Here is a 17,481-nt window from a genome sequence, read left to right as displayed (position 1 = left end):
CATACATTTTGCCAACGGGTCTGAAATGAAATATCATTGCTTGCCTTTCCCTTATGACTTATGACCCTGGCGCATCTTCTCAAGGGCTCATTGGCTATTCCTCTTCTGTGATTTGCCTACTGACATATTTTCCCTTTAGCTCTTGGTTCTTCATCTTCTTCTTATGGATTTGTAAGGGTTCTTTATATATTCTGGATACTATCCCTTTGTTCATTATACAGTTTGAAGTCTAGATCTGACTTTTGTCATGCTGATTTAGTTTATGTTGTAAAACTTACTCTCGTTAATGCTCTGTGCTTCTTGTGCTGTGTCAGAAACCTTGCCCTATCCAACACCATAAAAATAATCTCATGTACTTTATTTTTAAATTATTATTTTTGCTTTTCATATTCATGTCTCTAATTCACCTGAAATATATTTTCATATTGCGCTCTAATTTTATCTTTTAATATTAATATTGAATTACCCTAATATCACATTGATTTAGTATATCCTTGTCTGCACACTGGTGTGTGTGTGTGTGTGTGTGTGTGTGTGTGTGTGTGTGTGTTTTAAATATATTTTTATTGATTTCAGAGAGGAAGGGAGAGGGAGAGAGAGATAGAAACATCAATGGTGAGAATCATTGATTGGCTGCCTCCTGCATGCCTCCTATACTGGGAATCAAGCCTGCAACCTAGGCATGTGCCTTGACTGGAATCGAAGCAGGGAACCTTCAATCTGCTCTATCCACTGAGCAAAACCAGCTAGAGCTTCACACTGGTTTTTAATGTCAATTTCCTATTTATATCTGGGTCTGTTTCTAGGTGTTTCACTTGTTGTTCTATCTGCTTACCCCAGCACCAACTTCACGTTGTTTTAACTAGCATAGCTTTATGAGGAAACTTGATTTCTGGTGGGGCAAGTCCCTCCTCTGGTTCTTGCTCACAAATATCTTGGCCATTTTTCACCCTTTGCTCTTCCATATAAATTTTAGAATATGCTTGCCATGATCAAAAATGAAACCTACTTGATCTTTTTATTGGAATTGCATCTTGATGCTACTGGTAATACTGAATCACCTACCCATAAACACAGTATTTCTCTCCATTTATTTAGGGTTTTATTTATGCTCTTCAATAGTATGTTATAGTTTTTACATCAAGATCTTGCACATCTTTTTGTATATTTATGACCGCTTGCTTTATTTTTTTATTTTTTTATTTTTTTTCGTATTCTAACTAACTTAAAAAAAACATTTTTTTGCTGAAGTACAGAAATGCCATTTTATTTCCAATTTTTATTTTATATCCAGAAGGTTTGTTGTCGAAAATGCTTATGAGCTCTGATTGCTTATGTGTATATTCTTAGATTTTCTATGTAGAAAATTAGATTTTGAACAATGATAACTTTATTATTTCTTTAACTATCCTTATACATTTAATTTATTTTTCTTAACATTTTGAATAACTCATGACATCCATATAATATTGGATAAAAACATAGAGCAGTTATGTTTGTCTTGTTCCTGATTTGAAAGATAATATTTTAGTTTTTCAGCATTGGTTATGATGTTTGCTTTGCATCTGGGATAAATATCTACTATGAAATTAAGAGAAATCTCACTTATTCCTAGTTTGCTAACAGTTTTTAGAAAATTTGTGTATCTATTTTGATGGTCATATTGCTTTATTTTTTAACCTATTAATATAGTGAATTTTTTCATTTATTTTTCTAATATTTAACAATCCTTGCATTTCTACGATATAACCTGCTTTAGTTTTATTTATTTAGTTAGGATTTTTTTAAAATTTTATTCATTATATAGTATTAACTTTCAGATTTTGCCAATCTGGTAAAAAATAATAATATTAGGAGTAATTTCAAAGTATATTTCTATTATTATGAGTGAGGTTAAGTGTCTATTTATATGTTTGCCAATCTGATTTGTACAAACAAAAAAGTAACTAAGCATAGTTTCAATGTGCATTTCTGTTACTACAAGTGAGGTAAAGCATTTGTTCATATGTTTAAAAAACATTTGTACTTTTTGTACTGTGAATCCTCTTTTCATGCTCTTTACCCCATCTTTCTGTTGAATTGTTGATCGTTTCCTTTAATTGTAAAGAGTTTCTTTATATACAAATGGAGAGAGAGAGAGAGTGTGTGTGTGTGTGTGTGTGTGTGTGTGTTTATATTTTAAGAAGATTAGCTATTTAACTATAATTTGAATTAAACATATATATTCTTTTTGTTCCTTTCTTTTGTCAAGAACATTTTAGTTCTACTCTCTTAACAGATTTCAATTATACAATACAGTGTTATCAACTATAGTCACTAAGTTACACATTAACTCCTCAAACCTTATTCATCTTTTTTTCTCTACTGAATTTTTATTTAATTAATTAATTTTTAAATTAGATTTATTGGGATGACATTGATTAATAAAATTATATAGGTTTCAAATGTACAATTCTATGATACATAATCCATGTGCCCACCACCCAAAGTCAAATCTTCCATCACCATATATTTGACCCCCTTTACCCTAATACTACACCTCCAACCCCCTTCCCTTTGGTAACCACTGTAGTGTTATCTATGTCTATAAGTTTTTGTTTCCTTGTTTTTCTTTTGTTTCCTTGTTTTACTCATTCATTGCTTTCAGTTTTATATCTCTCTTTTTTTTAATTAAATCTTTATTGTTCAGATTATTACATTTGTTCCTCTTTTTTTTTCCCCCCATAACTCCCCTCCTCCCAGTTCCCGCCCCACCCTCCGCCCTCACTCCCCACCCACTGTCCTCATCCATAGGTGCACGATTTTTGTCCAGTCTCTTCCCACATCTCCCACACCCCTTTCCCCCCCAAGAATAGTCAGTCCATTCCCTTTCTATGTCCCTGATTCTATTATAATCAACAGTTCATTCTGTTCATCAGATTATTTATTCACTTGATTCTTAGATTCACTTGTTGATAGATGCATATTTGTTGTTCATAATTTGTATCTTTACCTTTTTCTTCCTCTTCCTCTTCTTAAAGGATACCTTTCAGCATTTCATATAATCCTGGTTTGGTGGTGATGAACTCCTTTAGCTTTTCCTTATCTGTGAAGCTCTTTATCTGACCTTCAATTCTGAATGATAGCTTTGCTGGATAAAGTAATCTTGGTTGTAGGTTCTTGGTATTCATCACTTTGAATATTTCTTGCCACTCCCTTCTGGCCTGCAAAGTTTCTGTTGAGAAATCAGCTGACAGTCGTATGGGTATTCCCTTGTAGGTAACTGAGTTTCTTTCTCTTGCTGTTTTTAAGATTCTTTCTTTATCTTTTGCTCTTGGCATTTTAATTATGATGTGTCTTGGTGTGGTCCTCTTTGGATTCCTTTTGTTTGGGGTTCTCCACGCTTCTTGGACCTGTAAGTCCATTTCTTTCACCAGGTGGGGGAAGTTTTCTGTCATTATTTCTTCAAATAGGTTTTCAATATCTTGCTCTCTCTCATCTTCTGGCACCCCTATAATTCTGATGTTGGTACGCTTGAAGCTGTCCCAGAGGCTCCTTACACTATCCTCGCATTTTTGGATTCTTTTTTCATTTTGCTTTTCCGGTTGGATGTTTTTTGCTTCCTCGCATTTCAAATCATTGACTTGATTCTTGTGCTCCTCTGGTCTGCTGTCGGGCGTCTGTATAATATTCGTTATTTCAGTCCGTGTATGCTTAATTTCTAGTTGGTTCCCCAATATAAGATCGAGGGTCTTATTAGTTTTCGTGTAGATCTCATTAAGTTTATCGGCAGCTTCTAAACAGTTCTTGAGAGACCTTAAAAGTGTGGTTCTGAACTCTATATCTTCCTTTGACAATTTTGTCCTGTTTCTTTGTCTCCGCATTTTGTTATGTTTCCTTGGTGCACCCCCTAGTGGTCTTTGTTCGAAGTCTTATAGTTAAATCTTGATTGTTGTAGCTAATTCCAGGGAGGGTTTGACCTCCAGGCCAAGTGGCTATGAGAATCAGCTGTGTCAGCAGTGAGAGAACTTCTGTCCTCTAGGGAGGTGCTAATCTAGCCTTTGCCTGAGGCTATCCGGCAAATGCCTCTGTGCAGGGCTTGGGCGGGGCGGGTCACACAGGATCAACAGGGTGGGCTGGAGAGAGCAGTTATGGCGGCTCTCAGTCCTGTCCCCAGGGGCTCTGCCTCTCTGAGTCCCAGCACCCGCTGCAAAGCTGGGAGAGAAAGCTGCACTCGCTCTGACCGAAGCCAGACAGTCCCGCTTCTCCCGTTTGAGTCTGGGTCCCTAAAGACTCGCCGGTATCTGGAGCTCAGAGTCTGCGACTCCCTCCCGATTGAAAACAACAACCGCGCCCTCCGCCGCCAGCCCGCTCCGCGCACTCCGCACCTCAGAATTTGACTTCAGCACTGCGCCTCCTCTGAGTGTCCGTGTGCGTTTCTCTTTCCTCCTAGTTGTAGGACTTCCACTCAGCCAGCGTTCCTGTGGTTCTGGGTGATGTCCCTTCCGTTTTTTGGTTTCACTTTTGAAGTAGTTGTTCAAAGCAGCAAACTCCGGCGTTAACCTATGCCGCCATCTTGGTTCTCCTCCCAGTTTTATATCTCACATGGAATACTTCTCAGCCATCAGAAAAGATGAAACACTGACATTTGCAACAACATGAACAGATCTTGAGAATATAATGTTAAGCAAATAAGTCAGACAGACTTATGATTTTACTTATTCATAAGTGATTTCATTTATTTATCTTTTAACTTATAAAATGATTTTACTTATTCATCTTATAACTTATAAAAGTTTGAACCTTTTTACCAACCTCTCCTCACCCCTCAGCCCCTGGCAACCACTTTTGTATTCTCTGTTTCTATGAGTTCGACTTTTTTTTTTTTTTTTTTTGAGATTCCACATGTAAGTGATACCAGGCAATATGTGTCTTTCTGGCTTTTGTCACTTAACATAATATGCTCTAGTTTCATCCATGTTGTCACAAATAATAAGATCTCCTTCTTTTTAAGGCTGAATAATATTTCTATGGACATATATGCAGCATATTTTCTTGATTAATTCATCCATTACTGAACACTTAAGTTGTTTCAAACCTTGGCAACTGTAAATAGCACAACAATGTGAATAGTACAACAGTGAACATGGAAGTACAGATATCCTTTCAATACAATGGTTTTGTTCCTTTGGATATATACCCATAAGTGGGTTTGCTGGATCATATGGCAGTTCTGTTTTTAATCTGAGGAAGCATACTGTTTTCCATAGTGGCCATCCCAGTTTACAATCCCACTAACAGTGCACAAGGGTTTCCTTTTCTCTACATTCTCATCAACACTTGTTATTTCTTGTTTTGTTTTTTGTTTTATAATAGCTATTCTAACAGGGGCCAGGTAATATCTCATTGTGGTTTTGATTTGCATTTTTCTGATAATTAGTGATGTTGAGCTTCGTTTCAGTACCTGTTAGCCACTTATATGTCTTCTTTGGAAAGCATATATTTTCTTAATTGTTTTGGGGGGGGGGGGTTTCTTTTGTTGCTGTTATACTTTGCCTATGATGTTTTCATTACATAATTTTATATAAAATTTATCAATTTATATGTATCAAATTTATCTTCTAAAAATATCAATGTTGAATTATAGTAGAAAGTCCTTCCCCACTAAGAGGTTATAAAATATTTCTCTCATTTTTTCTATCATTTTATGATTTTATTTTTTTATAGTTGAGTCATTATTCCATTTACAATTTATCCTGGTTTTCAGTGGAATATAAAGATCCAACCATAAATTTTTTTTACATCTCAGTTTCCCCAATACTATGTATCAAATTTTCATCTTCCCCCTACTGAGTTATGATGTCAGACTTATACTAAATTTCCTGTTCTTGCCACTTTTTCACTAATAAAAAGTGATAGATCATTTTTTAATTTAATTTTTAATTACAGTTTACATTCAATATTATTTTGTATTTGTTTCATGTGTACAGCATAGTGTGATAGCTTGTTCTTCTTAAATATATGGACTTGTCTATATAAGTGGCCTTTTTAACCAGGTCATATAGCTACTTAAATCAGTTTTATTTCTCCTGCTAAATATAAAGCTTCTTATCAGCACAATTTCTAGAACAGTAGTTAGTAAGTGCATGCTTTAAGCAAAAGAGAAAAAGACAACTGAAAACTCTTGGGCTACCAGCTGCTGACCCAGGGTAAGAGGGTACCATACACCCTGTCCCATCCTGTAAGGCAGTGGTTCTCAACCTTCCTAATGCCGCGACCCTTTAATACAGTTCCTCATGTTGTGGTGACCCCTAATTTCATTGTTACAAATTGAACATAATTGAAGCATAGTGATTAATCACAAAACAATATGTAATTATATGTGTGTTTTCGGATGGTCTTAGGCGACCCCCAAAGGGGTCGTGACCCACAGGCTGAGAACTGCTGCTGTAAGGTATTATTGTCCTGCCTGGGTTTAGAGGAAATAGGTATCTGTCTAGTTTCTTCAGCAAAAGTGGTGGAACGTGGCCTAAAATCCAAAGGACCAGTGTCCCAAGATTGAAAAGTATCATGCCCAATTGTATCATGCAGACGGATGCCAAAGCTGCCCATCTGCACTCCCTTTCTTCCTAGGAGAGGTCCCAGATCTCTACTCTGATGATGAAGTTGAAAGCATCATAAGCAACGTGAGGAATGAAGTCAAGAGCCAAGGTCTCGTTGACAACAGAGAGAACTGCTGGAAATTCTTTATAGATCGGGTCCGACGACAGCTGAAGGTATAGAAGGATTTATTGCCCGGGGTCGACAGGCCCAGAGATGGTTCATGAAAGCCCCTACTACTACTCTGGACACAGCTGTCCAGGCTGATTGTCTTGAGAGTGGGAGCGGGAGGGTGCAGTGCCCTTCTCAGCCTTTTCGAGGATGCCCTCTCATCTGCTTCCCTCTTGCCTCATACAGTCTAAGTTTCCCACTTTCTTGGCTAGAAAGGCTGGCTATCAACTACAGATTTTTGTCTCTGTTGGATGTGTTTCTCAGTTTCCTGGGAAACTAAGAATCCCAGGATGTACCTGTCTCTCTGTGAGTGCTTCTCTGATATCTTCTTGGTTCTCCCATCTTTCTGACTTCTCAGGTGACGCTCTGCTTCTCCCCGGTGGGGAACAAGCTGAGGGTCCGCAGCAGGCGGTTCCCAGCCATTGTGAACTGCACGGCTATCGACTGGTTCCACGAGTGGCCTCAGCAGGCATTGGAGTCTGTCAGCCTCCGCTTCTTGCAGAACACGGAGAGCATTGAGGTGAGAGGGCCAAGGAGACGCCCCTCAAGATTCTTTCCACCTCAGGGTACAAGGAATTCCATGTTCAGGATTCTAGCGTCCAAGTTCAGGCTCAGATAGAGTTGTTGGAACAACTTCCCAAGTGGGAAAGCAATAGGGGGTGGGTGACCCCCAGTCTTCATGGAGAGGCTATCTCTTTATTTCCTGCTCTTTGATTTTAGCCCACAGTCAAGCAGTCGATTAGCAAGTTCATGGCTTTTGTCCACACAAGTGTCAACCAGACGTCCCAGTCTTATCTGAGCAATGAGCAGCGCTACAACTACACAACCCCCAAGTCATTTCTGGAGTTCATCAGACTCTACCAGAGCTTGCTGCGCAGGAATGGCAAAGAGCTCAAGTCCAAGACGGAGCGGCTGGAGAACGGGCTGCTGAAGCTCCACAGCACCTCTGCCCAGGTAGTGACAGCCCTTCAATCGCTCCTGCCGCTGGGGGGCTGAGAGGAGGTGGGAGCAGCCTCTTTTCAGAGAACTGGAGGGATCACACTTGAGGTCCCAAAGTGAGTCATGGTTTTCCGGAGGCCCCAGCATTATCAGAAGCAGTACAAGAGTGGAGGCCGACCTCTCCAGCAGAAGGGCACATCCTCACCTTCAGGTCTGATCTGCTCCCTCTCCCTGCTGCTGGAATCCCCGAGAGCTCCTCCTCTCTCTTCCTCTTTATCATCTCCTCCTTTTGCACTGCTTCCCTCTCCAGTCTATTTCCCTTCCATCTTCAGAACCAAAAGAGAATGATTGAAAGAAATGGTTACAAGGTTCTACCAATTTTCTTTTGTCTTACAGTATTACCTATCAAAGAGCCATTGAAACCTAGTTTCTTAAACAAACCCTGTCTCCTTTCATGCATTTCCTCATACATTTCTAAGTGGTTGGCCATCAAAAGAAGGCCCCTGTTGCTCTGTCCTTGTTATAATTTTCTACTTTTCCAGATGGAACAAGTTTATTTCAGTCAATATACTCCTCTTCCTTGGAGAGCTGGGAACACCTCTAGCTCCTTCTCTGCCCATGCCCATCAAACATTGCTGATCTTTGATGGCTCCTTTCTGGGCTCTGTTTATCCACAGCAGAACTGGTCTCTCATTATGGTGATGAAATTTCATTCACTTGCACAATTAAACTAAAATTGTGATCACGCTACCTATTGGGCATTGCATGTTCCTACAGCTATCTAAGCCTTTCATTCACTGTCATTTTCTAAGCTTTGCTTCTGGAATAGCTGTATTGAATATCCTTCTTCGGATTTGTACTTTCTCTCCACTTCAGTTTCTTTATTCATGGATGTAATATAGCTAAAGGATTTCAGTTCATTTAGTGCAGGGGTGGGGAACGTCCAGCCTGTTGTGGGCTATGTAAGGCTCACAAAATCATTGGTCTGGCCCTGCCAAGGCATCAGGGGTGAGTTTATTAAATGTCTGGCCAAATATAGCAGGCTCATGTTTAAGTTGATAATTTTGTATGGCCTTCAAATGCTATAAATATCCAAATGGTCCTTAGCAGAAATAAGGGCTCCCCACCCCTGATTTAGTGGGATGCAGGGAATCCTTGCAAGCTATAATCATATTCTCTCTTGTGCTTGGAAACTTTTCTTCTATTATATGGTTCTGTTCATCTGCTCTGGCCTGTCCTGCAGGAGCAATGCCTAGCTGGATGGGTTCCCTGCACCCGCATCTATTTTGTCCTCACTCATGGTTTTCCTCCCTTTGGCCTTTTTCTCTACATCCGAGGGAAGCTTTGCGGGTTCATTCTCAACAGTGCTAATTTAATAGTGTGTGATATTGCTTCTGCTTCCCATGTTTCCAGTGAAGACTTTAATTATTCTATTGCATTTTTAATACCCTAACAGCTCTTCCTCGTCTTATGCTTTTTTCTTCTCTATTGCTTTTTTATTTTAGCCTGTTTTTCTGCAACTATATTACAGAAACCATTCTCCTGGTTATGCCTAACAGCTCCCTCAGTGTTTTTTCCAGATCCAGGATTGGGTCATCTTCAGAGATGCATTCTTCTCCTTAGTCTTCTAGATGCCATTTCTTTCCTTGTTCTGTATTTTTATAATGACATTTTTTTTCCACTTACCTTCACAGGTGGTGAGACATCTGTTGAAAATCAATGACATGTCAACAAATGGCATGTGACAATGATCTCTGATGCTACTTTCTGCCATTTGTGTCGTGACAAAACCCCATTTTTAAAGTTCAGTTTAGGGCAGATTGAAATACACAGATCCCAGCCCAGGCCCAAGCAGTTGACCTGGTGTTCACCTTGTTGTAGAAAGGTAGCATCTTCTCTCCCAGTCACTTTCTGCTCCTGTCAATCTCTGAATGTGTAGAAAACAGCATCAGAAAGAATCCCAGATGCAGTACGGCCAGGTTTTTTAAAACATCTCCCACCTTTTCTTCTTTCTGCCTCCCTCCCCACCTACGGTACCCTCAGAGCATTCTGCATTCCCACCGGCACCGTTCTACCTCCTCCCACTTCTTCCCTGGGAGTTGCTGATCAGTCTGTGTAGAGGATGTTTGCTGGGGAGCAAGCAATAAGTAAGGTGCTCTTACACTCATAGAACAGCACCCAGTATTCTCTTTTCTACAGACAATGAGGAAAGCATAAATATCTGTGTTCCTGGTTCAGGTGGTCTCTGTTTAAAATGGGGAAGCCTGCCCTAGCCAGGTTGGCTCAGTGGATAGAGAGTCAGCCTGCCAACAAATGGTCCCTAGTTCAATTCCAGTCAAGGGCACATGCCCGGGTTGTGGGCTCGATCCACAGTGGGGTGAGGGGGCGGGGCATGCAGAAGGCAACCAATCAATGATTCTCTCTCATCACTGATGTTTCTATCTCTCTCTCCCTCTCCCTTCCTCTCTGAAATAAATAATTTTTTTTAAAGGAGAAGCCTGGTTGTACCTTTAGGTGAATCCAGCTCAATCTGCATATAGTTAGTGAAGAATCCTCCCAAGTCTTGAACCAGTTTCAGTTTCTTCTCCGTCTATTGTCTCTTCTTCAGGGAATAACACTTGTACCTACCCAGGTCCCTAGGCCAGAGACTGGGGCATTATCTTTGACTCCTGCCTTTTCCTCACCTCCTACATTTAAGCATTAACAAATTCTATCAGTTTTCTAAATAACTCTCACATGCACCCCTCTTGCTGTATCCCCTATTTTCAATGTCTCGATGTGGACACTTTTATCTGGATTATTTCAATAAATCAAACTCTCGGCTCTCACCCCCAGCCCATCCATGCTTCGCTAGCAACCTCTTGCATCAGCCATCGGGCCAAAATCCTTGTGGTCATCTGTGGCTCTCCTCATTCCTCTCTGTGTCTCACAATCTACAACTAGAAAATCACTGTTGGCTCTAACTTCAAACATGCCCAGAATCTCACCAGTTCTCACCTCCTACACTGCTACTACCCAAATCTGAGCCACTGTCATCTTACCTGGAAGCCACAATATCCTGTATTCATTTGTCGGTTCTACTTTTGCTCCTCAGTACCCTATCATCAACAGAGCAGCCAGAGCGATCCATTTGAAACATAAATGAAATAGTGTCACTTTTCTGCTCAAATCCCTGCGATAGGGGTGGCCCTTAGTTCCCTCATTACAGTGGCTTCTGAGACTCCTCCCAAACCCTGCCCTGTTACCTCTCAGCCCTCATCTGCTGCTACCCCATCCCTGTGACATTCCCCTCCAGCCACACTGCTTCTTCGCTCTCTCCTCAGACATTCCAGGCCTTTGCATTGGCTATTCCCTCTACCTCAGATGTCCTTCCCGCTAAACTTCCTGTGGCTCACTTCCTCACTGCCTCCAAATGTTACCTTCTCAATGAATCTTACCCTGATGACTCTACTTTAAAATATAAGCCCATACACTCCTGATGCCCTCATTAGGTCCTACTTGGCCTTTCCCCATAGCACTTACCCCGGTCTAACATATTATATGATGTACTTGTTTGTTTCTTGGTGTTGTTGTTGTCTATCTCCATCTGTTGGATACAAGCTCTATAAGGACAGGGATCTTCTCTGTTTTACTCACTGACATGTGTTGGGTGCCTAAAACTGTGCCTGGACAGAGTGAGCATTCATTGACTATCTGTTGAATAAATGCATTAGTTAATGAATAGCATTCTACTTTATCTCCCTGACTATATTCTGGAAGCACCCTAGACCAGTACAACCCAATGGAAATATCCTGCAAGTCGTGGATGCAAATTTAAATTTTCTAGTAGCTGCTTCAAAAAAATGTAAAAATGAAACAAGTGAGTTTTGTTTTAATGGAATATTTTAATTATATATTCTTTATCATATACTTTAATAACATTTGTTACTTAACCCAATATATCTAAAATATCATTTTAACATCTAATCGATGTAAAAAAGTTCTTAATTATAGGCTTTCCCCTTTTTTCGACATGGTTTCAAAAACTAGGGAATACGATGGTGCAGCACATCTCAGTTGGGACAAGACACGTTGTAAGTGCTCATTGGCCCCATGGGGCACGTGATTTTTTTTTAATTTATCTTTTTTTTTATTGCTTACAGTCTTACAAAGGATATTACATATGTGTCCCTTTTTTTCCCCCTTTTTTCCCCCCGCCCTTGACAATCCCCTGGCCTCCCCTACCCCCCAGTGTCTTATGTCCATTGGTTATGCTTATATGCATGTATACAAGTCCTTTGGTTGATCTCTTACACCCCTCCCTCCTGCCCCCCACCCCTACCCGGCCTTCCCACTACAGTTTGACAATCTGTTTGAGGCTGCTCTGCCTCTGTATCTATTATTGTTCAAAAGTTTATAATGGTCTCTATTATCCATGAATGAGTGAGATCATGTGGTATTTTTCCTCATTGACTGGCTTATTTCACTTAGCATAATGCTCTCCAGTTCCATCCATGCCGTTGCAAATGGTAAGAGTTCCTTCTTTTTTACAGCAGCATAGTATTCCATCGTGTAGATGTACCACAATTTTCTAATCCATTCATCTACTGATGGGCACTTAAGCTGTTTCCAGATTCTAGCTATGGTGAATTGTGCTGCTATGAACATAGGGGTGCATATATCCTTTCTGATTGTTGTTTCTGGTTTCTTGGGATATATTCCTAGAAGTGGGATCACAGGGTCAAATGGGAGTTCCATTTTTAGTTTTTTGAGCAAACTCCATATTGTCTTCCATAGTGGCTGCACTAGTCTGCATTCCCACCAGCAGTGCACGAGTGTTCCTTCTTCTCCACATCCTCTCCAGCACTTGTCGTTTGTTGATTTGTTGATGATAGCCAGTCTGACAGGTGTGAGATGGTACCTCATTGTTGTTTTGATTTGCATCTCTCAGATGATTAGTGACTTTGAGCATGTTTTCATATGTCTGTTGGCTTTCTGGATGTCCTCTTTTGAAAGGTGTCTATTTAGGTCCTTTGCCCATTTTTTGATTGGATTGTTTATCTTCCTTTTGTTAAGTTGTATAAGTTCCCTATAAATTTTGGAGATTAGGCCCTTATCAGATATGACATTGGCAAATATGTTTTCCCACACAGTGGGTTTTCTCGTTGTTTTGTTGATGGTTTCTTTTGCTGTGCAGAAGCTTTTTATTTTGATATAGTCCCATTTGTTCATTTTCTCTTTAGTTTCAAGTGCCCTAGGAGCTGTATCAGTGAAGAAATTGCTTCGGCATATGTCTGAGATTTTGTTACCTTTGGCTTCTTCTAGAATTTTTATGGTTTCCTGTCGTACATTTAAGTCCTTTATCCATTTTGAGTTTATTTTTGTGTATGGCGTAAGTTGGTGATCTAGTTTCATTATCTTGCATATATCTGTCCAATTTTCCCAACACCATTTATTGAAGAGACTATCTTGGCTTCATTGTATGTTCTTGCCTCCTTTGTCAAATATTAATGGAGCATATTGGTTCGGGCCGATTTCTGGGCTCTCTATTCTATTCCATTGATCTATATGCCTGTTCTTGTGCCAGTACCAGGCAGTTTTGAGAACAGTGGCTTTATAATACATCTTGATATCTGGTATTGAGATCCCACCTACTTTGTTCTTTTTCAGGATCGCTGCAGCTATTCGGGGTCTTTTTTTATTCCAGATGAATTTTTGGAGAGTTCGTTCTAGATCTGTGAAGTATGCCATTGGTATTTTAATGGGAAGTGCATTGAATTTATAGATTGCTTTGGGTAGTACGGACATTTTAATGATGTTGATTCTACCAATCCATGAACACAGTATGTTCTTCCATCTGTTTATGTCTTCCTCTATCTCTTTTTTCAACGTCCTGTAGTTTTCTGAGTAGAGGTCTTTTACCTCTTTAGTTAAGTTTATTCCTAGGTAGCTTAATTTTTTTGGTGCGATGGTGAATGGGATTGTTTTTATAATCTCTCTTTCTGAAAGTTCACTATTGGTGTATAGAAATGCCTCAGATTTCTTGGGGTTAATTTTGTATCCTGGGGCACGTGATTACCAAACTACACAGCACACCTCTAGACTAATCTTTGCTCAAGCCAGAAGTCTGAGTATTCTCTCTTATAGGTCTTAATGGTTTAGACCAGTGGTTCTCAACCTTCCTAATGCCGGGACCCTTTAATACAGTTCCTCATGTTGTGGTGACCCCCAACCATAAAATTACTTTCGTTGCTACTTCATAACTATAATTTTGCTACTGTTATGAATCATCATGTAAATAGCTGATATGCAGGATGTATTTTCATTGTTACAAATTGAACATAATTAAAGCATAGTGATTAATCACAAAACAATATGTAATTATATATGTGTTTTCCGATGGTCTTAGGCAACCCCTGTGAATGGGTCATTTGACCCCCAAAGGGGCCGCGACCCACAGGTTGAGAACCGCTGATTTAGACATTACAGCTCAGATTCTCTGCTCTTTTAATAGCTTTTAAAATTGTCTTTGCATGCTGCTCCACTATTTACTTCCTGTATTCTACCACCTTGTACCCTGAACTCAACAGTGCTCTTTGTAGTTCCCCAATATTCCACAAGTAGTGCACCCCTTGTCAGTGAGTCACTGTTAAGTCCTAAACAAGTTGCTATCCCACTACCCAAAAGCCCTTTCTAAGCCCATTCCCCTCTCTGTGGTTCCATCATGAATTATGTTTCTTCTCTTGCATATATTATACCATACTGTTATCAGTCCTTCAGGGGCAGAAACCAGGATTCACCAGCACACACGAGGTACTCTAAAAATGGATAGACAAATGCATAGATGGGATATGATAGACTTATAGGTAAATAACCAATGAGCAAGTTCTAAATCACATACAAGCTCAGAGTGGGATGAAGGCTGCATCTTGGCAATACTGTGTACCTGCTGCATATTTCATACTTATTGGCCTTTATAATGCTGATTCTTATGAAAACAGTATCTAGGATTCCTAACTCTGATATAAACCCTTCATCTAGAATTGTTCTTTTGGTAGCGGGACTGAAGCACATCATCATAATCTGATGCAAGAATAATGACTTGAACTATATTCTATGAGTATCCTACCGCCCAATTATGACTATTTTTGGTGTTCATAATCTGGTGGGAGTAGACTGAATGAATCCCCCAGCTCTAGCTAGACAGACTCCAAATTTATTTAGCAATAATAGTTGTATTAGAAGTAGTAATGATAATGGTAATAATGGAAATAATTAACAGTTGTGTGGTAATCTAAAGTTTAGAAACTTTAGATATAATTCCATGCTTAGCCTCAGCTCATCAGAAATGTAACTATTTTTCTATAACTGGGTTTAACTTACCTCTGGGTCCATCTTCGTCATTTAAGCATAGAAAGCTCTCGGTGTTGCATTTCAGGCTGCCTTGGTGACTTCAGGTTATAAACTCTGGCTCTGGAGGGCAGCAGCTGAGAGTTTTCCTCTGGAGGCGTTTCCTCCTGTGTCTGCGGTGGTGTCGACTTCAGGAGCAGCTGATGAAACACTGTGTGTGGCCCTCCAGTTCCCATCAGCTCTGATGATGGATGGAGGGTTCTTCTGGGTCTTTAGGTGGCATCTTCTGTCTTTGCTTCAGCTTCAGCTGACATCTTCACAGTTGGAATAGCTTGTTTTCTCTCTCTTGACACAGTCAGAGCCCCCAATCCTGCCCTGGGTCTCACCTCATCTTTCACTGATATCCTCAGAACCCACATCATACTCGCTTCTGTATCTAACTCAGGCGTATTCATGAGGAAGTGGGGCTGTTGGATTGAAACAAATGCTCACAAAAGGCCCAAAGGTTACTACACATAGGATTTAATCAGCAAGTCTGTTAATCTGGGAACTTTTATAATTCCGTTTATCTTAGGTTTTTAAATCATCTCAGGCCACCAAATTTACCTGAAGTTTACAGTTAATAATTTGCAATAGTGTATCCAGGACTCTTTTTGTTGCAAGTGAAAAATACTAAGTCAAATTCACTTAGCAAAAAGAAAAAATAACATAAGTGCAAAGAAGGAAAGGACAGGAGGGGAAGGGAGGGAAAGGAGAAGAAATAAGAGAAAAAAGAGAGAACATTTTTAGATTGCATGATATATTTAAGACCCTTTTGATGGCAACAAACTAAAATCCAACTAAACTTGGTTTAGGTGAGACAACAAAATAAAATAAAAAGAAATGCATTGATTAGTATAACTGAAAAGTATGGGACAGAGCTTAATTTGGGCAGGGCTGGAGCTGGATACTCACCAATGTCCCTGTGCAGGCAGGCAGCTCCTGTGGCTTGGATTCTGTCTGCATTGCAGCCCCAGCATAAAAGGAGTTCCTCTTTCCTGCTATTTTCAGCCAAGTTCCTGGGTTAACGGCCAGTGACTCTAATTGGCCTCTTTGGATCATTAGTTTACCCACAGTTGAACCAATCTCTGTGACTTGGCTGCTTTCATTGGCCAAGCCAGGATCCAATGACCATTGCTGAAGTCAATCCCACCCAAACTATAAGGACTGGGGAAGGTGGAGTTCTCAGAAGGAAAATCAAACTATATTATCAGTACAGGGGAGCATAACAAATATCTAGTACTAGAGGCCAGGTGTACGACATTCATGCACTAGGTTCGGGGGTCCCTCAGCCCAGCCTGAGCCCTCTTGCAGGCTCGGGGAAGGTCCCCAAGGGGTCCTTAGCATTGCCACAGAGGCGGGAGAGGCTCCCGCCACCACCACTACACTCACCAGCTGTGAGCCCCGCTTCTGGCTGAGTGGTGCTCCCCCTGTGGGAACACACTGACCACCAGGGAGCAGCTCCTGCATTGAGTGTCTGCCCTCTGGTGGTCAGTGTGCATCACAGCAACTGGTTGCTCTGCTGTTCAGTGGATTTGCATATTAGGGTTTTATTATATAGGATAGATGGAAACATCCACGTCTAAGAGGAAAGCCTGCTTGAAGTCCAAATTCCTATCACAAAGTGTTGGGTAACCATATGAACTCAGAGCTAAGAAAGAAGATACCAATAAAAGCCTTATATGATAAAGCTACAGTGAACATCATACTCAATGGGCAAAAACTAAAACCATTTCCCCTAAGAACAGGAACAAGACAGGGATGCCCACTTTCACCATTCCTGTTCGACATAGTACTGGAAGTGATAGTCATAGTGATCAGACAAGAAGAATAAAAATTGGAAAAGAAGAAGTAAAACTGCCATTATTCACAGATGACATGATACTGTACATCGAAAACCCTAAAGACTCCATCAAAAAAACTACTAGACTTAATAAATGAATTCGGCAATGTAGCAGGATGCAAAATTAACACCAAGAAATCTATGGCCTTTTTGTACACCAATAATGAACTCACAGAAAGAGAAACTAAATAAACAATCCCATTTAGCATTGCAACAAAAAAAAATTAAGATACCTAGGAATAAACTTCACTAAGGAGGTAGAAGACCTATACTCAGAAAACTACAGAACATTGAAAAAGGAGATAGAGGAAGACATAAACAAATGAAAGAATATACTCTGTTCATGGATTAGTAGAATCAACATCATTAAAATGCCCATACTACCCAAAGCAATCTGTAGATTCAATGCAATCCCCATTAAAATATTAATGGTATAGAACAAACTCTCCAAAAATGCATATGGAATAAAAAATAACTCAAAATTGTTGCAGCAATCTTGAGAAAGAAGAACAAAGTTGGAGGGATCACAATACCAGATATCAAGCTATATTACAAAGCCACTGTTCTCAAAACTGCCTGGT

At 40.0% G+C, this 17,481-nt stretch overlaps 1 protein-coding gene across 1 annotated transcript in view; it reads left to right on the top strand.

Annotated features, from left to right (window-relative positions):
* Positions 1-17,481, top strand: part of DNAH9 (dynein axonemal heavy chain 9) — a 343,788-nt gene that overhangs the window by 215,775 nt on the left and 110,532 nt on the right. Inside the window, exons 46-48 of the mRNA XM_059668596.1 lie at positions 6,613-6,755; positions 7,109-7,270; positions 7,471-7,704. Coding sequence (XP_059524579.1) covers positions 6,613-6,755; positions 7,109-7,270; positions 7,471-7,704 — 539 coding nt within the window. The remainder of the gene's footprint in view (positions 1-6,612; positions 6,756-7,108; positions 7,271-7,470; positions 7,705-17,481) is intronic.

This window comes from Myotis daubentonii, chromosome 16, assembly GCF_963259705.1.
Source record: "Myotis daubentonii chromosome 16, mMyoDau2.1, whole genome shotgun sequence".
In the NCBI taxonomy this organism is placed as follows: Eukaryota; Metazoa; Chordata; class Mammalia; order Chiroptera; family Vespertilionidae; genus Myotis; species Myotis daubentonii.
Note: the sequence above shows the minus strand (reverse complement) of the source record. Positions and strands in the feature narration are given on the sequence as shown.